General features: G+C 43.9%; 1 protein-coding gene across 3 annotated transcripts in view; it reads left to right on the forward strand.

Annotated features, from left to right (window-relative positions):
• Positions 1-11,083, forward strand: part of SEMA5A (semaphorin 5A) — a 447,525-nt gene extending 436,442 nt beyond the window's left edge. For all 3 annotated transcript variants that reach the window (XM_079145300.1, XM_079145298.1, XM_079145299.1), the window contains exons 20-23: positions 252-407; positions 1,734-1,781; positions 6,868-7,079; positions 8,885-11,083. In XM_079145300.1, the coding sequence (XP_079001426.1) occupies positions 252-407; positions 1,734-1,781; positions 6,868-7,079; positions 8,885-9,004 (536 nt within the window). In that variant the 3' untranslated portion in view covers positions 9,005-11,083. The remainder of the gene's footprint in view (positions 1-251; positions 408-1,733; positions 1,782-6,867; positions 7,080-8,884) is intronic.
• Positions 11,084-27,656: the final 16,573 nt, after the last annotated feature.

Here is a 27,656-nt window from a genome sequence, read left to right on the forward strand (position 1 = left end):
TTCTTATTGCATTAAAATAAGGTGGGACTTAGAAATGTTTAAGCACATTATATCTGATTAAAGTACACCAGGTTCTTCTTTCCTCATCCTCCTATGTATTTTATTTACTGGACTGGTCAGAAGATATGACTACATCTTATCAAAAACATAACATGAGAATTTAAACTGGTACATGTGACTTGGCAGTGCTTCCCTGCAGGTCAACCCTAGCAGGAGGTCTTGCCCCACCTCCCCTCTTCTGCTCACTGCAGAAAGCTGGTCAGAGTGGTCAGACTGGTCTGCGTGCGACGCGTCTGGCGTCCAGATCCGTGCCCGCCAGTGCATCCTTCTGTTTCCTGTGGGTGGCCAGTGTTCTGGAAACACCACGGAGAGCCGGCCATGCGTTTTTGACTCTAATTTCATCCCAGGTAAGGGCAGCGGTATTTGTAACTGTGAACAAAATCATCCTGACATTTAGAAAGAAAGTGATTCACAGGTCTCAGTATGATCTTGGAGGCTGTGTTTGGTGAAGTAGAGAAGATGATTCTATCAACTTTCATGGTTTGTAGGTGATAAAAGTGCAGATTTATTGATAACTTCAGATTTAGACTTGAATTACTTCATGAGTTTAATTTTAAGCACAATATCTTCTATAATGTATTGATTCTAATAATCGGAAGATTTTTCTCAAAAAAAATGGAATTGTGTTATTTGATTATTTTCATATGGGGTTAAATGCTTTGGCAATGTTGTGTGTGTTTGCACAGAGAAAAAAGGCCATTCTCCATAAAACCTTTAATATATTTGGGGAAATGGATTTCCATCGTTATTCTGACCGTGGAGAAGGATGGGCTGCTGCGGCCGCAGACTGGGTGTGGAATCAGGGCTCCCCTGTTCTGGGTAGATCATCACCGTTGCTTCTCATGGCCCACCGCACACCTAGGACTATGATGTGGACCAGAGCAGAGACCAACCTATTGCAAACAAACATTAGGGCTCCATGAGCCAAATTGTCTTCATTTCCCTGCATTTGTGGAAAAAATAATAGTATCTTAGAAAAAATTACTAGCCTTAGCCTTCTAAGGCACCTCCACCCTGAGTGGTATAGAACTATAGGTGGTGTTTATCTGTTTAACCTTAGGCATATTTTAAATTTTTGTTATATGACAGAAAATCAGTGCAGGAAAAGTTGGCATTTCTGGACTCCTGAAGTGTTCCCCGACCCTGGTGGGAATGGAGACACTGAGAAGACATCTTCTCATTGACGCTTTGCTTGTAGATTTCACATGTGGCATGATAAAGAGCACAATGGGCTCCTGGATGTGATTTAGTTGTTATGGTGATTTTATTTGAGCTCTGGTGATTTGGTCCCCACTCTGCCCAGACTACAACATCACTGTCTTGGTGCAAAGAGAATATTCACAGAGGAACAGAGGTCCCAAGGCTGGCAGGAGACATAACAGGAATCAGCAGGTGCTCTGGTTGCAGCCTCAGGGGTCACAACATTCTTTCTCTATTTTTTTCTGTGATAATGAATCTCATCCTGTCCTAGTCAGAGTGATGGACCAGTCCTTCTCAGGTTGATCAAAACCATAAACAAAAATAAATTGGTTTTGAGAACTAATCAAGCTTTTGAAACTTGGACTCCCAACAGATTAAAAAATCACTGGACATTTTATAAATGAAGCATTAATGTAAATGAACCTCCTTCCCAGCACCTTTTATACATTGTGATTGGATTTTTGTTTTTCCAGAAGTGTCTGTTGCAAGATCAAGCAGTGTAGAGGAGAAAAGGTGTGGAGGTAAGTTCTTCCTTTTAACTAATTTCTTACTGGTATTCTGGTGTCTTCAAATGTTTCCCTCCCCCATATATTTTCTGTATTTCTGCTACTGGCAAAGAATTACACCCTGCGGAAACTCCTGGGCCCCACACATCTTCTGCCTTTGCATAAATGTTAATAGTCAGCACTTAGAACGTAGCCCAGTGGTTCTGAGTGGGGTCCCTAGGCCAGCATCATCAGCATCCCCTGGGAACTTGATAGACATACAGATTCTAAGCCCTCACCTTCATCCACAGAACCAGAACCTCTTTGAGTGTGGCATGATAATCCGTGGCTAAGTGAGCTCTGCAGGGGATTCTGTTGGATGCAAAGCTTGATGAACTAGCAATCTTCATATGAGTTGAGGGAGATTTTTTATGAGTAAAATGAAATCCAAGGAGTTTGTTTATATTTATGTACAAATCCATTGAACCTACCCTTGAATCTCTAGCCCACTAAAATGGCTGTATTGTAGTGGAGTGCAAGATTATACCTAGATTACTAGAGAAATTTTTCAAACTGCAACACTGAATGTCAAAAAACACATTCTTTGGTTCAAGTATATGGTCAGTTTGGACTTTGCAGTCGGTGCCTTCCAAATACTTATAAAGTTCTTGTTTGCATTGTGAATATGCCTGGACAGAAGGCTGATTATCGGAAGACCAAAGCATAGCACTTTGATGTCTGAGCCAATGTCCACATCTTCATATGTGAGACTGATGACAAACAGATATCCACGCCCATCATGATCCATCCTACCAGGGGAATCCAGAGCACTCAGCAAACAGACTTTGGTCTTTGCTTATGGTCTCAGGGAAGCTGGAGCTTCCTAAGCATGTTTTAGGAATGTACTTACATTAATAATTACATAGATGAAGAGCTTGCTGTCCTGTACATCCTATGTAATCAGCCATCTATTAATTTGCCCATTATTCATTCAAGACTGTTTACTAAGCATCCACTCTGTATCAGTATTTGAGGGCATCGGGTTTACTTTGAAGACCCATGCAGCCCTAGCACCTTTGGAACTCATAAGGGACTCTGTTGCCTAAGACAGACCCAGACGTTCATCTTCTCATGACCTAAGGCATCCAGCAAGGTCAACAACTGACAGTTGCTACTGCAAGGGTTTATATGCAAATGATGGCAGTGGTTGGTGTCCCTTCATATTTTCAGATCAGCCCTGTGTGCCAGACACTGTATTCAGTGCTTCAGGCAAGAAGTGTCCCTTCCAGTCTGTGCAAAGAGCATCCACTAGGTGCTGCAGTCCACAGCTCTTCATGGAAAAGCCTTGGAGATAGAGAAGAGTTTGAAACTCAGCAGTGTAAGATTGTAAAAGGGTGATTTAGGTTTCATACTGTGTATTATGCAACACCCACAGAGTCTGGAGCTGTGCTCCAGAATCAGTCTCTTCAACAACGCTGCCATGAAACGTGGACCATGTGAGCCAGTGCAGCAGATGGAGTCATCAAACCATGTGCCACTGCCAGATGCACAGAGAAAACCCATTTCTCAGGGATTTTGCACATGGGAATGAATAAAAGGGATAGTGATCGTGAATTTGTTTTTGTCATAAATGGGGCCTGGGAGGCTCAGAAAGTGAGCCATTGGCCCAGGTCCACACAGGTCATACTCAAGAGAGATGGGATCCTGGAAAAGGGGCTCAGTGGGAGCTTTGAACACATAGCACTATAGAAAAAGCGACCTGGTGGGGTCTAGGGTACCAGTGTTCAGGGACCTCAAGTTACAGCAGCCCTGGTGGGTGACGATCTTGCTCAGCTCACAGGTCCAGGGCCGTCTGCTTTCCCAAGTGGAGCACAGGTCAGGAGTGGAGCAGCGCCTAAGGTGTTTTCCATTCCCAGGAGGCCAAGACAGAACTTGAGGGGCCGCACAGCCAGGGCCTGGTCACTCATGCTCACTGCCAGAGGTTCCCATCACCTTCCCCAGCCCAGGCCAACGTGCAAATCCTTCAGGGGTCTCAAGCACCCAGGAGGCAGGGCACAAAGCCCATCCCGTACTGTCATGCTGCTTCTGGGTCTCAGAACCAACTGTGCCAAGAGGCTGCACCAACCAGAGCCCGCCATGAGATGCTGTAGGCTGGATCACAGAAGCTCGAATTACTCTGCATTATTCAGAACTGATTGCTTTAGGTCTTTAAGCTTCTGACTTGGACATTCCACAACAGGAAAGAGAATAAATGGATCTTTGCATAAGGCTACCAGGTGAAAATAAGCGTTTGCCTAGCAAGGATGTTTGGGATATTTAGGGAGAAAATGTAGGTGTGTTTTCTCAGTTTGTTAAAAAATCAATAAGATTTTACACAAAATATCATACAATGAACCAAGTGGGCAGTTAGTCTTTATTTCAGGCTTATGGGGGGCGGGGAGAAAAAATAAAAGCATATTCCATGGAAAGAACCACACTAAACAGATTCAACAGAGACTTGATAGGCACTATTTTTCCCTTTGTGGAAAATGTGCTCCTATTAAGATTTTTCAACTTAGCTATTTTTAGTTGCATGAGACACAAAGACTACATGATTGTCATAAAGATGTCAGCGGGGTCTCGCTCTCCCCAGGCACCTGCAGGAGTGATTCACGAAACTAATGACAAAGTATCTCCATATAGAGATGGTAATACATCTTCCATATTTTATTAAAAAAAAAAACAAGAGTTATCAGTGCAGCAGAGAGTATTTTTATCAGTATGTGGTATTGACCCCGGGAGTCCTGACAGCTAACGTATAAAGAAATGAAAACTCATGTGGCATCGGCACTTGCATATCTTAAATACAGCTTCAGTGTTAGAGTGAAAGTATTCAGTATTTGTTGGTGGAAAGGTCCCACCTGTCACGAGCTGGAAGCCCTCCAACCATAGAGGCTCCTGACAAAACCAGGAAAGGCCAGATGACTGTGAAGTCCTTCTGTCATCCTGTACTACTGACCAAATAAGATGGAAGCAAAAAACTAAGGTGGTTGTCAGGGAGTGAGGGAATACTTATGGAATGTTCTAGTAATGGTCACCTGGATTATCCAGCTCTCAGTGCTGAGTACCCTGTGTAAAGAATTGCCTGTCTCTTTGGAATTCCAGTGCATTTAGGAAGCGTGTTGGTCCTGGCTGAACGTAAGCCCAAGAGATAGCAGCCTTGGTTCACTGTGTCCGCCCACCTACCTCAAGAGGCAACACAGACATGGTTTCTGTTTGTTGAAAAATCAATTTGCACAAAAAAAGAACCATGAAATGAAACCAGCTGGGTAGTGGTCTCTCTTCCAGTTTCTAGTCCATCTCTTAGGACCCTGGGTTCCTGGAACAGTGTCCAGGAGCAGAAAGGAGCGTGGTGTGCAGGGGAAGGCCCAGGATTAGGGGAAGACCAGGGATATTCAGCCTCCATCATCTATTGTGGGTGAGTCCCTGACGTGTCTCCTGTCCCCTGAGGCCCAGCTTCTCAGAGAATCTCTCAGCCACTCCAGCATCTGTGGGGAGCAGGAAGGTCTCCGCCACACCCTGGGGTCCCAACCTGTAGTGGGACCTTGGTGACTAGTAATGAGTGACCTTTGACACCAAGTGCCAGTGGGATGGATCCCTTCGAGCAATGAGCGTTGAGAACAAGCATGAGGAACGCGGGATGCAGGAGAGGACTCTGTGGGCCTCTGGGAGGAGGGATAGGCTACTGAGAGGCAAATGCCCAGGTTCTGGGTGCCGGGACAGACCTCCAGGCTCTTCTGGCCCTAAGAGTCCTGAAGCCTCTGTGGCCAGAGAGGCTCCTCTGGAGTCTGAGCTGATGCCCAGCAGGCATCTCCATTGTCCCTCTTGGGTCCAGGTGACCAGTTACAGGAGGGCATCAGGTGGCACTGCATGTAGGGGATACCTAGAGGAAAGCAGGGTCCTCAGGATGTCCTTAGAGCAGTGGGGACATGAGACCAGTGACCCGCAGGTGATTGCTTACACGGGGCCACTACAGTGTAGGAAAAGTCAGGTCATAGTCTACTTCGTGGGACTGTCCTCAGGCTGGGCAGTGTGAGGGCTTCCAGGTATTGGCATTTGTTCCTGAAAGATGTGACACTAATGTGAGGGTTTCCAGCATGTGGCGGAGACATGCTTGTATACTGAGTTTCTCGGGCTCACACAGGCAGGTCTTGGCAGGTTCTCTTAATGTCACTCAAGCCACTTCTTCTTTTAGAAATTAGGTCTAAATCTGCTGGACGAAGGTCACTCAAAGAGAAGAGATGCTTATTAAATACAAAAACAATAGCTCATGGTTACCAGGAGGTAGTATTTCATTCCTCTAACAAGAATTCTTTCTTTAAGTAAACTATGTTCTTAAGAGATCACCAAAATACAATCTAAACAAAACCAAATGGTCCACAGGACAGTGTCTGCACACACGCAGCCCAAGTCTGTGCAGTTCCTCCTGAAGGACCTGGGAGGAAGAAGCAAGGATGGCCGCCTTTAGGAAAGGGACATTTTCCTTCAGAACTTTGGGAGTCTCTAATATTAGTACCATGTAATGTATGTATATGAAAAAATGGAAAATGGGAGGCTCCATGTAAATGGAGGCAATATTTAAACAAGATGAAATGATGAAGGAGGATGAGAGCAGCAGCCTGGCATGTCCATGTATATATAGAAATGGAAGCTGAAGTGCCTTCTCCTGCTGGTCCTCGGACCTGGCTGGATGCAGAGAAGCCCAGCCTGTTAAGGGATGTGAACGAACTGTGCCATAGAGACCCCAGAGCCCAGGGATCATAATGCTCTTAGAACCCAAGAGAGCCATCTGTATAAGGCTTCAAAGTAAAACAATAAAATAAAATAAAATAGATATCCTGTTAGCATATCCACATTAAGGTGTCTTGGAAAGACTGATTATAACCCTTCAGAGCTTGGATTCAAATTCACTGTGCTCACCGTGGAGACATTTCCTGGTGGCCTTGGCGTCTCAGAGAAGAGCAGATGGTAGTCTCTCTAACTGAGGAGTGGGGCTTCTCACCTTCCTCTTTTCTCCCAAGCGCCTGAGCATCGGCTGGCGCCTTCTTTTCGAGTGTAACCTCACTGTGGTTCTGCCCTCCAGAGTTCAACGTGTTCCACATGATCGCCGTGGGGCTCAGCAGCTCCATCCTCGGCTGCCTCCTCACCCTGCTCATCTATACCTACTGCCAGCGGTACCAGCAGCAGGCCCACGACGCCACTGTCATCCACCCCGTCTCTCCCGCGCCCCTCAACACCAGCATAACCAACCACATCAACAAGCTGGACAAGTATGACTCGGTGGAGGCCATCAAGGTGAGGGATTGGCAGTGACGGCTGCCAGCAAAGGTCCTGGGCACTGGCACTGGCGACGGGGGCAGAGGGTGAGGGGTCCCTGCTGAGGATCCACCTCTTTAGCTTTGCCTTGCCTGGGAAAACAGCATCTCCTGTGGGAATGGATTTTAACAGGGACATGAAAACAGCAGCACATAGCCTGCCGGAGATCCGAGGTCTTTGGCCCTGTTCAACTCCATCCCACCTGTGCTGTCTGGACCTGAACTCTGCTCCCAGCCTGCCCACTGCTGGGCAGCTGGACACCCACTCGCGTTTCAGAAGCAGACCCAAATTCACTGAACCTCTGTGTCTTTATCTTTCTTCCGAAGCACATACTCTTGCACACTTGTCATGGTAGTGTCCTAACATGCAAGAGGCCAGTACCCAGCAGATAGCAGCTGCTGCTCCTCCTGTATCCACACAGAGGCCAAGGGTGCGCCGGAAAGACATCAGGGGTCTTGAGGCTGCACCTGCCCTCCCCTAGCAGCCACATGGAGGAGGGTGCTCTCCTGAGCTGAGTCTCACTAAACTGACTTTCTCCCTTCGCATTCTCAGGGAGTTCCCATGCCCACTCTCTTTTCCAGTGGTTCTCTGTGAAATCACATTTCCTTCCTCCACAAGAGTAGGAACATCTTCACTCACAGCTTTGGGTGGTGGGAGAGCTTGTTTCTCAGGAGCTGAGTTGTTCTCCCTGTCCATTCCCTGCTGTGCGGCCTCTGCTCCTTGATGGAGGCACAGCCGATTGGCTTTACCCATGGACTCTGCTTGAACCTGGGTCCAGAATCCATCAGCACTGACCTCCACCAGGTGACAGGCCCAGGGAGGTAACATCAGGAACTCACAACCAGCTCTCCTAGGTTCTCAGAAACTAACCCCTGGAGGGCCAGGAAGAACATGACTCCTCCTACCAGCAAGGACCTTCCCAAGGCACCCAGGACCCATGAGTGGTCTCCTCTGCGTGATTCCGACACATCCATTTACCAGTGGTCCCGTTAAGTCAGACAACAGAACTTAGCTGGTCTGTGTTCCCGCTTAATACACAGTCACTTTTAAGATGATCAGAAACGTTGCTGCTGTGAAGGCAGAGGAACTTGAGGGCATGGATTGCTGCCTGGTCCTTAATAATCCTTCTAGAACTTCCTTCTGACACCTTGTCCACATTAGTCCTGGACAGTTGGCCTCTGCCTCTTCTGCATCATCTTTATTTTGAGCCTCCCAGTATTTACTCTCTATTTGATATAGTTTTACTCTTTGAAATTACAGGTGACTTTAATGACTGCTAAGGAGATAGCCATCCGTGTCAGAGATGACTGAAACAGTCACTTTCTGAGTGCAGAGGGAGGAGAATCAAGGCACTTGGACCAGATGCCTTTGCTTAAATAAGTTCTGCCAAGATCTCTGATGAGTATACCAATCTGTGGAAATCTGAAAGCTCCCTAAACATACACTTAGATATATGTGATAACTTTCAAAGTGCCTGCTGACTTGAAAGCAATCAAGTCTGGTTTCCTAGGGATTTCGATCTAGGTTTCTTGACTCCCTGCTTCTCTCCCTAACTTCCAAACTGAAGTTCAAAGGTAGAGCAGAAAATACCCAATCTTGTTCTAGTTACTAGTCAAGCCTTCCAAGGGGCAAGTGATCTGGGAAAGCCAGTGAGCAAGCAATACTTTGTAGAATAAGTGACTCATAGGAGAGAACTCAAGTTAACATAATAGCCTCCTTATTATATTCGTTCTGCAGTACTGCTTGCTGAGTATTCTTAAATCTTTTAAAAATGTATTTTACAGGCATTTAACAAAAACAACTTGATCCTAGAGGAAAGAAACAAATACTTCAACCCGCACCTGACGGGGAAGACCTACTCCAACGCCTACTTCACAGATCTCAATAACTACGATGAGTACTAGTGGCTCTTAGTCCTCGGCTTCTGTAAATCCTCGGCTCCTCAAAGCCTGTGCTCCGTGACTGCCCATGTTCCTGAGGCTTCAGAGACAAAGTGTGGATGTATTTCAAGTGCATTTCAAGCCAATAGTGTCCCATTGCTGCGAAAAAATACACATCCTGAAAAGCAACAGAAGTCCCGCTGTGGCCTCGTGAAGGTCTGGTCCACAACAAATGCTCGGTCATTGTGGACTGAGCCGTGGTGTGACACGTTTCTGTTGTGTTCAGACCATTTCTCTAAAAGCGTATTGTTTCCATGAGCTTTAGTTTATAAATGTGCCACCCACATTGGAAGGAATCTTTAGAAAGAAAAATGTGTTTTTGCTTTTAAGTGTAAATCTTCCTGATGTTTTAATTGGAGGAAATAGGCACTTTATCAGAGACCCCCCTCTCCACAAGGTCCACAGTATGTGATAGAACGAGGAACACGAATGTGGCCAGGCAGTCTTTCACCCTGAGTCCCCCAAGGTCCCAATCTGGATGATATTGTGGATTCTCAGAAGCAAGCTTGTGTTCAGACTTGGAATGATCCTTTCCCAGGAAGCCCAGGGGTTAGCCCTGGGCCTGCAGGGGTGAGGTTCAACCAGGACACCCTGCTGTGGCCTGGGGGCAGTGACTGTTCTCCCTGTCCCTCCGGGTGAGCGACGGAGCAGAGGCACAGACACAGGGAAGTGTGGCAGTGCCCTGCAGCTTGCTGCAGAACCAGCGTTATTCCCACTCTTGGACTGCATGGTGTTCCAGAGAGCTCCTCACCACACTGTTGGCCTGGAAGCCTCCTGTCTGGTCACAGTGACCTCCTGAAGAGCCAGCATGTAGAGGAACCACTTGTGCAGCATTTGGACAGATTCTACACCTTCTTTCTCCCTGCAAAGAACAATTTTGGACCTTGATGATGGCGATTAAGGAAGATATTAAAAATACTGAACTATAATTGAAAAAAAAAACTTTTTATTTTCCACGTTATGCACAGTATTGAAAGAACTGACATTTAATGAAATATATTTTTGTTCTCCATCTCCCTGATATAACTAATGTCTGGCAATCAGCCCCTACTAGAGCATTAACGATGTGTACAGCTGGCTCTCCCAAGCCCATCACTGTCTACCCTGATGTGACCCCAGTGCAGGCTGTCACTCACTGCCCCAGGCCAGGGGAGGAGGGAGTGTCTGACCCCGGTGCCTTTTCTTTACCCTCGTCTGCCTCCCACCCACCGAGTCCCTCTCGGTCCTACTGTTCCCTGAAGGGAGGCAACAGCACTTCAAGGTGCACTTGGAAGTAAGGATGGATGATCTCCACAGGCTCAGCCTGATTATTAATTAACATTTCAGAGGGTTTTAAAGCCATTGGTAGAAGTCCCCAGAAGGGGGAAAAAAAAAGATAAAAATTATACACAACTGACACGTAGCATGTGGCAGCTGGTTCAATAATTACTGAAAGAATAAAATTGAAAACGTTCATCTGAATCCTGTGGGCATTGTGATAAAGGCCTGGGGAGATACTTAGGTATGTTCTTCTTGATAAATGAACCTTCAGATCTGTGAAAATAGATAGTATGGGTGGTGAATAACACAGAACTTTATTAGCATATGTGTTTCTGCCCTATCCAATTTAAAGAAGCAATTTCAGAAAATGTTGGAAAACTACGATTAATGATGAATATTGTAGAATTCAAAATATTCTTAAATGCCCAAATTTGCAGAAAGGACTCTGTATTAAAATTAAGAAATGGCAGATGGCTCTGGGAGACATGTTAGGTTGGCTCTAGAATATTAGACTGTAGACGGTTGATATGTCAGGACCTCACCAGTGGGACCTCATGTGGCGTTCCATGCATTCCAGGCACACGGCAAGGGTCCTCTGCTGCACACATGTCCTCAAAATCTACACCAAGAGGTAGAACATGCAGATGGCTTCCAAATTGTTTCTAGGTCGAGTTTTCATTGACTGCTTGGGCTCTTCAATTCCTGATAAGAAAAGTCATCCTCACGCTGTAGGATTAAATTTCTTTCCCTCCTTCTTTCTTTTTTTCTTTCTTTCTTTCTTCCCTCCTTCCTTCCTTTCTTTTTTCTTTCTTTCTTTCTTCTTTCTTTCTCTTCTGTCCTTTCTTTACTTCTCCCTCCCTCCTTCCTTCCTTCCTTCCTTCCTTCCTTCCTTCCTTCCCTTCCTTCCTTCTTTCCCTTTTGTGAATACTTTCTCAGCTTCAAAGTTGTTTTAATCCCCTAGGAAGGAGGATACTAAGTTTCAAGGACTTGTCAATGAGCTTGATGGACATGCTTTCCAGATGGCCTCCAAGCTGCTCTCTAATAAATGTACGTAACTGCTGGGAACGCCCTCTCCACCCCAGAGTGCTCCGGGTGTGGACAGGAGATGCCTTCTAGAGTACCACTGTGAAGAAAGCCCCTCACTGTCCATTCCCTGACACTTTTCAAAGAAAAATGTCCCCCCACCTCACCCTCTGTCTTATTTAGCAGAACCTCGTTGGTTTAGAGGGATTTGAGCTGCAGTTCAGGTCTTTTAACCACCTGTGGTTAATTGTTCCCCATCACTGTACGGCCGTTCCTCGTGGGCTGTGCATGCTCCCTGCTCCAGATCCCTCCTGGTCACATGCACCCTCTTGTAGAGATGTGCCTCTAAGCCTGTTCCATTGGAGTCTGACTAGAATTAGCATCAGCCGGAGAGGGAAGAGGTCTTGTGTGCATGGAGTGGTGGGCAAAGGAATTAGAAGCAGGACCAGGGTCTGGCCCCACTGACTCAGGCGATGCCAGAGAAAAAAGAAGCAGCAAATGTGGGAACAATAAGTACGTGCCATGGAAAGATGGTCACTTCCCTGGGAGGCTTAAGGATGGTCCCGGGGTGGATCACAGTCCACATGCAGTTTTGTGGGTACAACCTGTGGACTCTTCCAGGATCAGCGGCCAAGAGTGCAACAGTCTGAGGCAAAGGTGTCCTTATTTCTTACTCATCCACAAAAGGATGGAAAACCTGGGAGCCAAGCCTATTGCAGTGAATGTTCTGACCAGAGTATTTGGCAGAATTAATGGGTCTTGCCTTCAACATTGTGGACAAAGTCTCAGAAAAGCAGACTCCATGTCCCCAAGATATCACCTAAGGGGTACATTAAGGTTTAATGAGATGTTACAGAAATTTTATCCTAAACATGCATCAGGGATGCACCTAGCTAATCAGTTTGCCTAAACGCAGCTTTGATAGCATTTGAATTTACAGACATCCCCTTGCTTCTTTACTCAGTTTTTCTTGCTTTGGGGATAAGTCGAATTCATTCCCCAACACTCGCCAAGCCATTTCCCTCTCCCTCCTGGCCCAGGGCCATCAGCTTTCTGTAGCTGCAAAGTGTTCTTTTGACTTCAGTGGGTCTTCCCCGATTTGAGTGGCGTTTGGGGATAACTCCAGTGAGTGAAGTGTCTCTGTCTCAGAAGATGGCTCTGGAACACCTTCCAGAGGCCGCAAATGTTGACAAAAGCAAACTCAATTAACACCAAATCTGCCATTTTCCAATGACAAGCAGGGACTCAGTCCCACAGCTCCAATAATCAATTTCTATGAAGGTATCAAATTAAAATAGTAACCTTAAATTAACTCATACACAAACTCTCTGCCTTTGTTTTTAATGATACAAGCTGGAGTTCCCAGATGCATTGGCCATGCCCGGCACATCCGTTTTTCCAAAAGCATCCATCACTTCATGGAGATTTATGCTGACATGATATTGGCAGTATTTGATTTCCTATCATTATCCATGATTATCTATTATTAGATACTAGAAGCCATTCTGAGCACCCTGCTTATTTGGACAATGAGTGTGAAATGGGGAAACATAATGTAATGCCCATTTTGACCTATGAAATGCACAGAAGGATAGGTCATGCACAGTGTAATAACATGCAAGATGAGCCCAAGGACTGTTGCAGAATTTATTTCTGCTAGTATCTCCCATTGTGATCAATTAAAATTATTTTAATGATAGTTCATAACTTTACAAATACAGAGCTAAGGTTTCATGATTTCTCTTTTGGTAGCCAGATACAACAAAGGAAAAATGTTACTTTAAACCTTGCCTCTTTCCCTTTTCAAAATGGAAACGTAATGAACAAGTTGCCATGTTGAATCTTTGGTGCCCATTTCCAAAATGACTTTTCTTTTGGACTTATATTAAAGATGTATTATGTACATTTCTACCACATAATTCAAAGTCTGTATTCAATTGTCACCTGTGTTATCGGAAATGTTGCACATATTATGGAAACATCAAAAATGGAGACCTGTTCTCTTTAAAATATCATCCACCCTACAAAGTACCTAGAGCCTCATGAAAGCCAAATTCAGACCCTGTCACAAATTGGGCAGTTCCTACTGCTGCACAGGTAGGAGAAGGTGGTCTTTTGGAAAGAATATATTAGTTCTTCCTTAGAACATATTCAGGACAATTGCCCTTGTTCATTCGCTATCAATTCTTGCCAACATGGACACAGTGGAGAGAACTAGTCAAGGACACTTTCGGATCTGGAAGGAGAAAAGTAGCAGTGGAAAAATTACTCCTTGGCTTTCCTCATGGTGAATGTAAGTCGGGTAAAGATACTTTGTCCACTTCTTTATTCAGTTGAGGAGAGCTGTTCCAACATGACCCCCTTCTTTCTTGGCTTTTTGACAGTTTAATGCCAACTGGTTAAATAAATACAGTCTGGGAGCAAAATCTGTGTTCTGGAAAGTGGAAACCATTCTTCTATCATGATGCTGAAAGCAGGGCACCCCTGGCTGCCCTCTCAGCCATTGCATATAGCGTGCTTTCCTGTAAAATGTCACTAGTGCCTTGTTTAAGATGATGGAGGACCAGGACACTCAGATAGTGTGGGTTTCAATTAGAAGCAGACAGTTGATTGGCTATGCTTTAAGGAAAATCATCCTTACATGCCTCCCTGAACTCAGGAATAGAAAATGACCAAGGCACCCCTCATCTCCAGGTGTGACTTGGTTCCCACTGGGCAATGGTGTGTTCAGAATAGTGGGGAACCCCACCTCAGTCTCCCAGAAACTGACATGGCTCTAATTCTTACATCTTCCAGAACATCCCATAGTGTCTGGTCTGTAAGAGGAAGGTCAGTGTGGTGCCCGTAGAAGTTAGAGGTGTTTGTTTCTGTTACTCTCCAGGCAAGTGCATAGGTAGCCAAAAACCAGACACATGCTGCTAACAGTTGGCACAGAGTAGTGAGTGGAATGAGGACCACCTAGAACATTGCCTGATTGATTTTATTTTTTTATATTTCAATGTCAAAACTGCTTCACCTATTTGCAAAAGTTGTTCATTTGTTTTTTAAAATGTAACAATGTTTTCTCTGCTAAAGTGGATTGCTTTTGCTTTGTACCATGCCATGGTCTAAAATCAAGCTTGAACTTCTGCACTTTGATGGATCACACCATGGGAGCCTTCAGCCCCAGCACCTGGAGACCACTGCAGCTCCACCCCGGCTGCCAGGAAAATGCACAAGCTTGGTCCTGCACAGGGTTATTCAAAAGTGTGTAGCAAAACCTGCAAGTGTTCTGCCACTGATTTGAATTTAAACATGTTATGCCTCATTTTGTGTTCACTTACTGTTGCCTGTTTTGTGATACAAAATAAACTTATTTGGGATTGTTTCATTTTTTTTTTCTTTGAAATTTCTCCAAAACTTACTCAGCTCTTGGTAAGCTTGCAGACATTACTGACATAAAGTTAATTTTTAAAATGCAATGTATACTAAACATTGCAGGGATTTTTTTTTTTTCAAGAATGAAATAGTTTTATATTTCTCCTTTCTTTGAATGAGAAAATAGATGTTGGTTGTTTCATTGGCATGCTTGGGGTGCCTGGATATTTCTTTGTGAGGTCACTGGGCACACTGTACTTTTCCCCAGCTCTTGCATTTGGTTCTCAAGGTTTCCTTTGAACCTTTCTTGGTAGACGTGTGCAATAGTAATTTCCACTGGCCATCACTTTTGGTTTGTTTTCTGTCCATCAATACACTGGTCTTAAATTCTCCCTGAGAGCTGTCCAAGACTATGCCTCACATTGTTGCTTAATGACAACTGACAGTAACATTGTTTCCAGAAATTAGTTTTAAGACACTAATTGTGGTAACCTGGGTAGGGATCTCGTTCTGTCTTGCATTGGATCAATTATGGAAGTTAAGAAAGGGTTCAGATGGGTTATTACCTAGCCAATCAGCAAAAAAGAACAGTTCACACTTGCTCCAAGCTTCTTTCCTCCAAGGAAAACAGACACACGCAAGAGATGCAATGGGCTATTCCAGCAGTTAATTTGTTCACTCACTGCTCCTCGGGCATTTCCCACTTCTAGAGCTCAGCCCCATCCACCCCTCTTAACACCAATCCATGAAGCATGCTTCTGTCTACTTCCCAGAGAGCAGCAATCTCCCTTCCATGCCACTCTATCCTCACCCTTATCATCTCTCACTGCCTACAGTTTGGAGAAACAAAATAAGAGAATCCTGGTTATGTACAGTATAAATCGTATTATATTTTTTGTACTTCAGTTTTATGTAAATAGTTTGTCTCATTCAATTGTATGTGAGCATTGAAACAAACCCCACTATTTAGGAAAGACCTTAGTAGCATTTTTCTTGGTAGAGCCTCCACACATGTCTCCCAAGATGTGTCCCACAAAGCAGAGAGTCTCCTCTGATGCAAGAGGACAACCTCTTGGAAACGAAGAACACACTTTTGTCAGACCCGCAGACCCTCAGGCCTCTTGAATGGTGGCCAGGACAGTTGTGCACATTCGTGATGATGTAGCAGAGAACTTTGTAAAATATTACCATGGGCAACAGGTACTGTGTGACAAGAAAGGACAATCAGATTTTCTGCTTATAAGGAGTGGGTGTCAGGTCCTGGTGATAATGGATGGATTGGGTTGTTCCAATCACCTTTTTTCCAGCACACTGTCTTCCACTCTTCCTTGCATAAAATAAGGACTTTTGAGTGAACTGCTGACAAGTCATCAGTATGAACAGAGTTGGAAGATTCTTGACCTAGGAAAACAACTATTGAGTGACAGCCATACTCCAATATTCATCGTCTCGTTTAAAAAAAAAATGTACATGTGTGTATTTGTACATTTAATTCATACGTGTGTGTATACGTAAATATACAAGAGTAAATATACACACACACACATTCTATAGTTGACCAAAAAACTGACAAAGCTTACTTAATGTAGAGGCTGTAAATTAGCACAATAAAATAAAACTAACATATAAATGTAAACTAGTAAAGCATATTATAAAGATCAAACTATTTTAACCTTGAAATATTAAAAATTTAAAGCATTCAATGAAGAATGTGTATTTGGCCATTAATTTAGTAAATAGGATGAATGCATGCTATATCAATTTTCTTGCAATTTGTTTCTGAAATTTGTAATTGTGTTACTATATATTCTGATATTCAGATGGTCTCCAACAGTGCTTGTGTATCCAAGTGCTCCTTTTATAAATTTATCCATTTGCTCCTACAAAGTTGAAATATGATTTGAAATATCTCCCTGGACCTATTTAAAATATATATAATGTAATTTTGCATTGAAAATGTCTCTTCAAGCCCAGTTTGTGAAGAATAGCAGAAATGACTGAGTGTACCAATAGCACAACTGTAGCTATTTAATGTAAGAGGAAATTCTCCTTAAAATATATATAATTATGACATAATTGCTTAATGATCATAATTGCTTAGATTATGTTTGTACATATAAATATAGCATTCTTTACATATATGTGCCAACACACATATACTTACCTATACATAAATATAATAATTTATGACTATGTTTTCTGCAATTTCACTTACAGTCAACCTCAGTCTGAAAAGATGCAATGGAAAATTCCAAAAGTAAATAATAGATAAGTTTTAAATTGCAATATATATATATATATCTAAAACAGTATTCTTTTTTCTGGAGTTATTCTTGTTTTTCTGAAGTGGATCTGACTTTGTTTATAAAGTTAAACAACTGATATCCAAAATTTCTCTCAACCTGCGTGGTCACGTTTTCCCTGGAGACAAGTGAGGTCCTCACCTGTTATCACAGTGGGAAGCAGGACCGAGAGGAAGGAGATCACACTGGCTAACAGTTCTTGGTGTTGCCCAGATCTTAAGACTGCATTTACTGAATGTGTGGCCAGGGAAAGAAAGGGCAAAAATAATGCTTTTTAAAATTATTCCTCTACAATAAACAGGAGCTGCAAGTTTGTCTCTGGTTCTTAGAAATGCTTTTGAAAATGAGTCTTATCACAGAACACAGAAAAGACTGCTGGATTATGACTTCTTAATCCTTGCAAGGGCTGCATCTGTCAGGTATTTGAGACAGTCTTCTCTGAGGGCAGCTGTTCGTCACAGTCATGGTGTCATGGGCTGTTTCTGATGGACGAGGTGAACATGCTGCCTTTCTTCCTTTTCCCTTTTCTCTCTCACCTCCACCTCAGAGTCACTTCCTGTTTCCTGCTAGTACACATATGTCACATGCCACATGCTCTCTTGGTGCCTCTTCTGAGGCCCTGCCCCCTCTGGTGGCCAAGCCTCACTCTTTCCTGAGAGAAAGATGGTGGTGACAGCAACATGGTGGTCATTCAGGAAATCCCTGCGAGGAATATAAATGGACTGACACGATGGGACCCTCATTCAGAGACTATCTGATGCAACTGTGCAGCTCGCAGGGCCGGTTTTACCCGGTTTCACAAAACACACCAAAATATTTGCCCTTTTTTGTGAAATGATGCAGCAGACTTGGAGCATGAAGTTATCTCAGGACGAAGCGATAGCGGCTAAATCTGATTTTTTACAGAGGTGGAATGGGTGACTCGAGGACTACGAACAGGTGGCAGCTGGGTTCCAACCAAGCCTGGCGACTTCCCACCAAGAGTGCTTTCTTGATTATCCTCCCCTGGCAGATTTCCCTTCCCCCAGAAAGAACAAAGTGAACCTCAGACTCCTGCCTGAGACTGTCTGTGACTTCTTTCACCTCTGTGAGCTCTTCTGAAAGGGTTTCATGATAAGACATGAAACTTCCCTTGCTCTAGGACATGTTCTGATTCTGCGTTTAGGAGTTCTTTCCATTCTATTCTAGAACCCAGGTAATCCACAGGTAAATAAGACAGAACAGGAACACATTTCACAGAGAGCTGGATGGTTCCAACATCCTACCCCGTACTGTGCGGAGAGGTGGGGATAAAAACAGATGCACGGCTTGGCTCAGGCCCTTTAAATGGCTCTTCTCCCAAGTGCTTGGTCTTCTATGGAGACAGAAGTTTAAGGAGGTGAATACGTGAGACTGAGGAGCACATAGCACATGCACAATTCCCAAAGACCGTGAACTAATTTAGATTGCAAATCACCCAATGGCCCCAAGTAGAACACTAGGTTAAGAAATGGAACAGGGTCTGGGGAGATAGCTCAGTTGGCAGAGTGCTTGCCTTGCAAGCACAAGGCCCTGGGTTTGATCCCCAGCATCCTCCCCCGCAAAAAAAGAAAGAAATAGGACAGGAGGAAATCTCAGGCTTTGCTTCCCACCTCACTTTTCCCCAGCAGCTCCTTCTACCTCCCCTTCAACCCTCCTCCAAGTGGAGGGGGAAACAGTCTGTTTTTGACCACTCTCTTTCCTTAAGACCAGAATACATTGCAAGACCAAGCATGATGGGCCTTTCTCAGAAGAAAAAGAACATCCCTACTGGCTGTGGTTCTCTCACAGATCTTGACAGTTGTAGTTCAAACCATCGCTCATTGACATTCTCTCCCCCTAGTCTAAGTTTAGAGAATCGAGATTGAGACCTGGGGTTTCAATCAGTTAATTCCATAAACAGGGAAATGCTCATTTTACTGGAAGAAAAGACAGACCATCTTCAGCAGCAGTGAGTAGCAGAGAAAAAGCCTGCAAAAACTGAGCATTGGCAGTTACAAACATGAAGTCTTTTCCAGCAGGACAGGCAATTTGTCATTCTCCTCTGTCATTAAGTGGTATTGTTGTTCACGCTAAAAACTAATTGAACCATAATTTTTTGGAAAAATTCATTTCATCATAAATTCCACAAACGTCAAAACAAAGGGGTAACTTACGAAGTAAAATCTTTTCTAGGTTTTGCTTGAACATCTGATACACTCATGAACCTGTCATGTAAGGAAGATTCTGCTTTATCAAGAGGAGTTGTTCTCTACCTAGCCAGCCTACATTTGCAGATGGATGTATGGAGAGGGGCGGGAGGACAGGCCCTGGACGTCAGAACCAGATGGACCTAGCCAAGCCTGGAGATACAATGATAAATGATGCAGTGGCATCTCTTCCTCTTCTCCCCCTCCCGAACCCCAATTTCCTCCTTATTTACATATGGCAGTATCACCTAGGAAGTATGTATATGAAAATAAAATTGAAATGTGTACCTTCGATGCTTAATGTATAGCAGGTTTGCAATAAATGATGGTGTTGGTTATCATTATTATCACTCAAAGACTTGCTCCATCAATATTCATCTTTTCTTCTCAGGCATACAGGCTAGTTTCTCCCTTTTAGCCTCTGAAGGAGCAGGTGGATCAATTTGCAAATTATTAGGAGTGGCTGCAGAGACACTGGAGACCTAATGAAATATACACTCCATACAGATGAGGATAAGGTAGAAGGCCTGAGAATAAATTCATGCCTGTGGTTAGCAGCTATGGAGGCCAGTGACAATATCTGGAAACAGCTCTCACTAGCCACGCCTGGAATATTCAAAGCTGTATAATTTCATCTGCCCCATATCTGTGACGAGGGAAATTAACCCGTGAGAATGCATATGTGTGTAAACAATGCCTCATTTCTGAAAACACAAGAGATCATTCTGATACGGAAAGGGGGATTAGGCTTCTGCTTCATTCTTGCCTGCATAACTTCCGTTTTTCTTTGTCTCAAAAGCAATCTGAGCAGTTGAAGGAAAGACAAGCATCTTTGCAGAATCATTTCTGTCTCTTCTGGGGAAATGGAATTGAGCAACCTGTCAAGCTCTAGAGCTCCATTGTTTTATATCAAAAGCTAATTTGTTTCTTAGTGAGCAGTCTTTCTGAATGTTTAGCTTTTTCTCTGACATATACTCTTGAGATAAGACTGCATCTGTCAAATCATAATGATCATTGATAAGATGGAAAAATGGTGGAAGGTCAGAAATGCAGTGTCTAGTGGAGGCAGAATAATATTTCCTAATTAAGTACATCTTTTCAAATTCTTAATGATTTTGAAATGTGAGCCTTCATGGATGATCTGCAGCATGGAATTGGCTTTGTACAGCATGTCAAGAGTCATCTGGGAAGGCACAAAAGAGGAAGAAACTAATTATATGTTTCTGATAATGACAGTAATGTCCATGTGGGACAGGATGACCAAAACCTGAATAGTGGTCACCCCAAAAAGATAAGCATTCAGCCACATAATGATGATTATTTCAAAATCTTCTTTGTTGAAAGATATGAGTGCTTTCCCTGAGGTCGTCATAATGTAACCACCAAAGTCAGACAAGTGCCGGAAAATGCGAATGTAAGAGGGGGAAGGGAGGTCAAGGTGGCCACAGAGCCCGTGGGGGAGGTGGAGACAAATGAAAAACGGGTGGAATTCAACTTATCAAGCACAATTTAATGCAGATTCATTGACAACCATTTGATTGAACTGGTTAAAGCAATGATAAAGTCCAAAACCCATTTTCCTGGTCGGTCAGAGTTATTGTTTTTATTTCTTAGTAATAATAGCTATAAGTACAATGGAAGATCATTTTTTATAAACTTCTATAAATATTAGGACTAAGGAAACAAATGTACAATCAAATGTGCAGCATCAGTGGAGTAGAGGAAGAGGAACAGGAGGAGAGGAAGTAAGGTCGAGGAGGGCTGGAGACTGAACTAGAGCAAATGTGTTCCATGTTTTTGTGATTGTTTCAGAATGTCTCCTAATGTTATGTATGACTAAAAATGATCCATTAGGAAAGTCCAAGGTGTGACTGAGTTTGCAAATTCAGGTAAATAAAGATGATTCATTGTCAATTTATTTCAATTAGTTGAATTATGCCTTACTTATGCCTGTTGTTTGTGGGGTTTGCTCCCCAGTTCCCAATTGGATTGAGCACTTTCGTGGTGTGAAGAGGACAAAGCCACTGAAGCGGGACGTTGTTGGCCTTTCTCATGTTTAACACAGCTTCCCATCAAGACACTCCAGGAGGGATCCAAGATGGTGGACTAGAGGGTGACTGCATCTCCTGTCACTCCAGAACTCAGGATTCAAGAAGGGGAGGTATTGAGAGACTCAAACCAACACAGAGCCTCTGGGCGCGTCTCTCCCACTGGGCGAAGCTCCACCCAGGCGGCAGGCCGGGACAGTGGGCAGCTTCTTGGAGCAGAGCAGGGCAGCGAGTGACTTCCCCAAGCAGCCCTGCTCCCTCCTGCGGCAGGCCCGGTCCACAGCCAGCTTCTCCGAGCAGGCCTGACCAGTGAGAGCTTTTCCGCACAGAGCCAACCCCAGCCCCAGCAGTGGGCTAGAGGCAGCTTTCTTTGGAAGCACTGCATTATCAAGTTCCTCCAAGACTTCAGGCTACTGAAGGTGATATACTGGGAGGTGATATACTGGAAATCTACAGGGTCCCTATAAGCTAATAGAGGAAGACACTCCAGGCCACGGTGGCATGCTCCATTCAACTTCCGCAGATCAGCCTAGGAAACAGGGTGTATTTGATCAGCCTGGGACCCTCTGAGATGTGTCTATCTGGGTCACCTGATGAACCCCCACCTCTCTGCATACCACCAACACAAAGTGGGGTACGGCTGTCTGCTGCTCATGAGAATCGGGCCTCTCCCAATTCCAGCCAGAACATCTTCTTTAATATAATTTTTTTAATTTCATCATTTCTAGTGCAAAGTTCAATTACTTTCAGTATATTTGTAACACTGTATAACCCAGACCACTTTCAAATCCATCACATTTTCTTCAAAAACTGAAAGAAAATCCAAAACCCTGTGCACTCTCCTTTCCCCTCCCCTTAGCCTCTGGCTACAACAAATAAACTATTGGAATCTATGGATTTACCTATTCTGGACAATTCATATAAATCGAAGCATACAACACGTGGCCTCTTGTAGCCTTATTCTTTCACTTGGTATGTTTTTAAGTTTATCAATGCTGTTTGAATTATTATTTGTTAATGACTTAATAATATTCCATTGTGTGAATATACCACATTTTTCTAACTTATTCATCACCTGATGGACATTAGGTTGTCCCACCATTGATTATCATGAATAATGGTACCATGAACATTTGTGTAAAAATTTCACTGTGGAGATATATTTTGATTTTTTTTTTTTTTTTTTTTGGTATGAATCTGGAGTACAGTTGCTGAGCCACATGGATCTCTATGTTTAACAGTTTAAAGAAATGCCAAACTGTTTCCAAAGTGATTGCACCATTTTGAATTGCTACCAGCAATTTATGGTGTTTCAATTTCTCTGCAACCTTACCAAAATTAGATTTTGATTGATTATTGTCAACCTAGTGGATGTAAAATGCTATCTATTATGGGTTTAACTTACATTTCACTAAGGACCAATGATATTTAGCATTATTTGTCATTTTTTATGATACTTGGAGAAATATCTATCCAGAGTATTCACCCATTGCTAAATTGTGTTATTTACTTTTATTGTTGGATGGTAAGACCTCTCTGTATATTCTGAATAGCAAACCATTGCCAGATTCATAATTTACAAATACTTTTTTTTTTCATTTTGGGGATGATGTGTCTTCCACTTCAGTGAAAATTTATTTTGAAATACTGAAGTTTTCTACTTCAGTGAAGTCTATTTCATCTATATTTTTTAAAGCTGTTCTTCAAGTGTCATATCAAAGCAACCATTGCCCAATCTAGGATCATGAAAATTCATATCTGGTTCCTCCAAGAGTTTAATGGATTTGGCTTTTATATTTGAGATGTGAGCTTATAGTAAGTGAGTGAATTTTTATATATGGCATGGGATAAAGGTCCAGCTTAGTTCTTTTGCATGTGATTATGTGGTTTTCTGAGGATTAATTTTTTAAACAGACATTTCTCCATTGAATTGTCTTGACACCCTTGTCAAAAATCAATTATGAATGTATGAATGGAAGAATATTTGAACTCTTAATTCTATTCTATTGGTCAAAGTTTACCAGTATGTCAGTATGACACTGTCTTAATTACTATAGCCTTGTAGGCAGTTTTGAAATGAGAAAGGATGAGTCCTCCAACTTCATTCTTTTTTTTAAAAATTGCTTTGGCTATTCTGGGTTCTTGCATTTTCGAATGACTTAGAATAGCTCAGCATATCCTGGAAAAATACAGCTTAGGCTTTGGCAGGGATTGCACTGACTCTGAACACCAGCCTTGGAAGGAACATCATCTTAATAGCTTTGACTCCTCTTTGATGGGGGAGTCACTTGTGCCATTAAGGCATGGTGAGACCTGTGACCAAGTGCCGCCCTTGGGGGGGGGGGGTTGAGCGGCCATGGCAGGTCACATTCCACTCTGATTAGCACACAGGAGTGAGGTGCCTCTCCTCGAGGCTTCACTCCTGGAGAGAAGTCCCTCTAGACCCATCAGCATGTGTGTGTTCAGCCTAGGACGGATGAGCTGGGATGGCACAGTGTTGGGTTACCACACTAATTCTGCAGGAGAACGGCTCCAAGTGTGGAAAGGCATTCCACGACGGTCACCCTGTGACTGACTCAGCAGCAGTTCCATGTAGCATACTGCCTGCCGGGCATGTCTACACTGACACAGAACAGAGAGAAGGTAATTTGAGCTTTGCTCATATTTGATGGATATTTCCTAATCTAATAGGTAACAGTACCCAAGTTTCCTTAGTGAAACATGAACTCTGGGTCTTTAGGTAAGAAATTCAACAGAACTGCTTCAGTTTTACCCAGGACAGATCTTCATCATTGTAGACTTGATCAGTCTTGAATGCAGAGCTCTGAGATGTCCAGATCTGCATGCTGTGTGGCCAGATGTCTATGCTGAGTACAGATGGGCTTCATGAATAAGCTCTGCAGACCAGCACAGGCCTTCTGTGACTGCTCTACAGAACCCGGTGAAGTGCATCCAAAGCTATCACAGACCAGTTTTGTATGAGAACAAGTCAGTGGGAAAGGGAATGCTTGATAAACAAAAGGGTAATCCCAAGGGTCTGAGTCAGGTGGACATGTTTAGTCTTGACCTCTGGTGTCAGGACAAGAGAAAACTAACCAAGAAAGAAAACCAAGTAAGCCCTCAGTCAGCAGAGATGTACTTCAAACAAAAAAATTGCCAGTGGTGATTTTTATAACGTAAGTAAACAATGAACTTTTGAAATTGACTTAGTTGTGGATAAAGGAAGCTCAGTAGACATACTTCAGATGATGCAGCACTTTCTAGGTTGAAAGGCTTTTGTTAAACACTGTCATGGAGACTAAAGGCACAATTCATACAGTGATTGCCAACAGCAGCAATTTCTTTTAAAAATGTCTGTGGAGGGAAGTGGCGTCTGACTGATTGGCCAGGAGGAAAAGCTTATTTGGGGTTCATAGTTTCAGAGGTTCAGTCCATGGTCTGCCAACTTCATTGCTCTGGGCACAGGTGAGGCAGAATATCATGGCGGAAGCATGGAGAAAAGCTTCTCAGCTCATGGCAGCCAGGAAGGAGAGAGACAGAGACAGAGAGAGAGAGAGAGAGAGAGAGAGAGAAAGGAATCCGAGAAAAATCTGTATCCCAACGGCACCATCCCCAGGCATACCTACCTCCAGTGCGGTAGTCTTTTCAAATTATTAATCCATCAATGCATTAAAAGATCTTGTAATTTAATCATTTCACCTCTGAACATTCTTGCACTGGCTAACATTACCTTTTGGGGGGATATCTCATATTCAAACCATACCAGCAGGCTTGGTGGGATCAGCATTTTCTCTAAGAACCTAGAAAAAAGAATAGGTTTCAGTGTGGCCAACAAAGAGGGGATGAAAGGAAAGAAAAGAACAGTTACCTGAACACCAATAGGTTGTAATCCAGGGAACTGGCAGTTGATTGTGAAATAGTCACACACATGTGATGAACATGAAGGTCACCTGCTCAGCTCTGTCCCCACCTGAGTGTTCTCCATCAGTCACCCTCCCAATGGAGCTCTGGCCCTCACTGGAGAGACTACAGGCAAGACTTGAGTCTGTCATGAGAGAGAGAAAGAGGAACTGAAGCTGTTTTTAGAAAATTAAAATACAGAATCAGAGGCAAATGCTTGGAGCAAGACCAGCCCCATCAATCACGAAGCCCACATCTGACTCTGCTTCTCAATGGTCTCTGACATGAATAAATCTAAAGAAATGTGAAAATGAACTCATGATAGTGAAGTACTAGAACAGTGGAGGGAGGTACCCGTCTCAACTTGCAGGGAAGCTACGATAGTATGTCTGGTTTTGCTGAGTCAGCAGTTATGAACAAAAAGGTTGTGTCCCCTGCCCCCAAATTCGCATGCAGCAGCTCTGATGCCAAGGCGGCTGCACTGGAAATAGGGCCTCTAAGGAAGTCCTGAGGGTTAAACGAGATCATAAGGTTGTGCCCTGAGCCAGGAGGATCCTTGTGCTTAGAAGCAGAGGCGGCAGAGTTCTGTGCTGCCTCGCTGCTTCTCTCTCCATGTGGAGGAAGGACCATGTGGGGCACAGAGGGATGGTGCCCTCTACGAGCCGTGATGAGTGACATCACCAGAAAGTGACTTTGCTGGCATCTTGATCACGACCATACTGGAAAATGATGGGGTCAAGCTCATGGCCACTACTCCCTGGCAAACAGTCAAGTCAAAGCCACGGCCTTTTCTTAACTCAGGAGCTGAAGTGAGGAGAAGAGGGCAGGCATTCAGTGCCCAGCACTGCAGAGGGTCACAGCATGGCCAGAAAAGAGAGAGACAACCCAGTGTGGACGAGTCTGACACCGCAGGAGGCGGGGCTGGAGGGAGGAGCTGTGGGTGCCTGACAGGAACTGCCCACCAACACCTTGCTCCTTCAATGCCATTAGCCCAGAGAAACAGTTACCACTGTAATAGTTTAAGACAAGTAATATCACATGTTCTGAAACATCTCCCCCCAGTTTTTGTGACATATATTTCTTTTCCCCAAATACCTCACTTATCATTTTGTTTAAATTATTCGAGAAGAAAAAAAAAAACCTGCAAAATGGTCCTCATGCCCTTGATACCAACCACCAAGTATCCGTACTTTCAATCTGTCCCAGTTCATGCTTGTCTCTTAAGGCATGCGCTCCTCAAGAGAGCCTGGTGGGACATGCAGCGAGGTGTGAGTGACACCTTTATGACTGAAGGTCGTTCAGTGACATCCCTGAAGTCTCACAGGAAAGTCAAGGAGCCAACAGCTACATCAAAATCATCCGGCTAACCCTGAGGGAGAGAAGAGGAAGAGGAGGCCGGAAAGGGAGGAGGCGAAGACAGAGAGACAGGGGGAGGGGCCTGAGGGACAGACAGACAGACAGAGAAGTAGACAGTCTGCTCCAGCAGTTCAGTCACTTCCTCAGGAGCCACAGAGCAGGGACTCAGGAGAGGCGCAGCAGGAAGAAAGGGGCAGCTCCCCTGGCAGGCCGGGCCCGTCTCTATTCCATGATCCATGGCCCCACCCTGTGTCATGAGCCCTAGGAGGGATCTTCTCCAGCCCCGTGGCCCACTGAGCACCCAGCACTAAGAAGGTGCTCAGGAGATGCTTGCTGAGCAGACGAGGGAAGGGGACAAGGCTCATACGTGTACGTACTCTTGCACAGATGGGTGTGGCCCACAGAGGGCTCCATTCTGAGTGTGGACGGGCTCACATTTTCTCAGTGGACCATGGGAATAAGTACTCACAAGTGTGACAGGAGGGGTCTGTTTTGGACTGAAGCTCAAATTCTCATGCTGAAGTCCTCACCCTAGGGTGATGGCATTAGGAGATTCGGACTCTGGGAGGTATCTAGGTTCTGCGCGCTCTCTCCAGCACCTGCAGATGGTGAGAAGATGACCCTCCAGGAGCCAGGAAGAGCCCTCGCCAGACACCAGGCCTGCTAGAGCTTGGACCTTGCACTCCTCAGTCTCCAGGACTCCCCAGTCTGCGAGCCAAGAGAAAGCAATGCTGTTTAAGCCATCCTGATTAGTTTGAATCTCTTTACTTACAGCTACCTGAGCTAAGACAGGCCCATTCTGAATTGGGAGAAACATTTTCCATGTGCTTCTAGGCAATTTTGATGCAAATCATTATGACATGCACATTTTTAGCACATACTTAGCTATATCCCTCATCTTTGAAGGGTCCCAGGCTTATATAATTTACAGGGTCAGCTGGAAAAAGTGGAAATATAAAATTAACACTAAATAATGAGTAAGAATGTAAATATTTGTTTAGTTTTAGAGAAGACTAAACTATAAATTTCAAAAATTTTTAAAAACAATAGAAACCACATTCTAAGGTACCGAAGATAAATAATGGAACATTTACATTCACTAACTGCCAGGTACACGTCTGGCACCTTTCTCCCCATATTTCTTGTTTGCATTTACTTTAAC

Source organism: Sciurus vulgaris (assembly GCF_902686455.1).
Source record: "Sciurus vulgaris genome assembly, chromosome: 6".
Classification (NCBI taxonomy): Eukaryota; Metazoa; Chordata; class Mammalia; order Rodentia; family Sciuridae; genus Sciurus; species Sciurus vulgaris.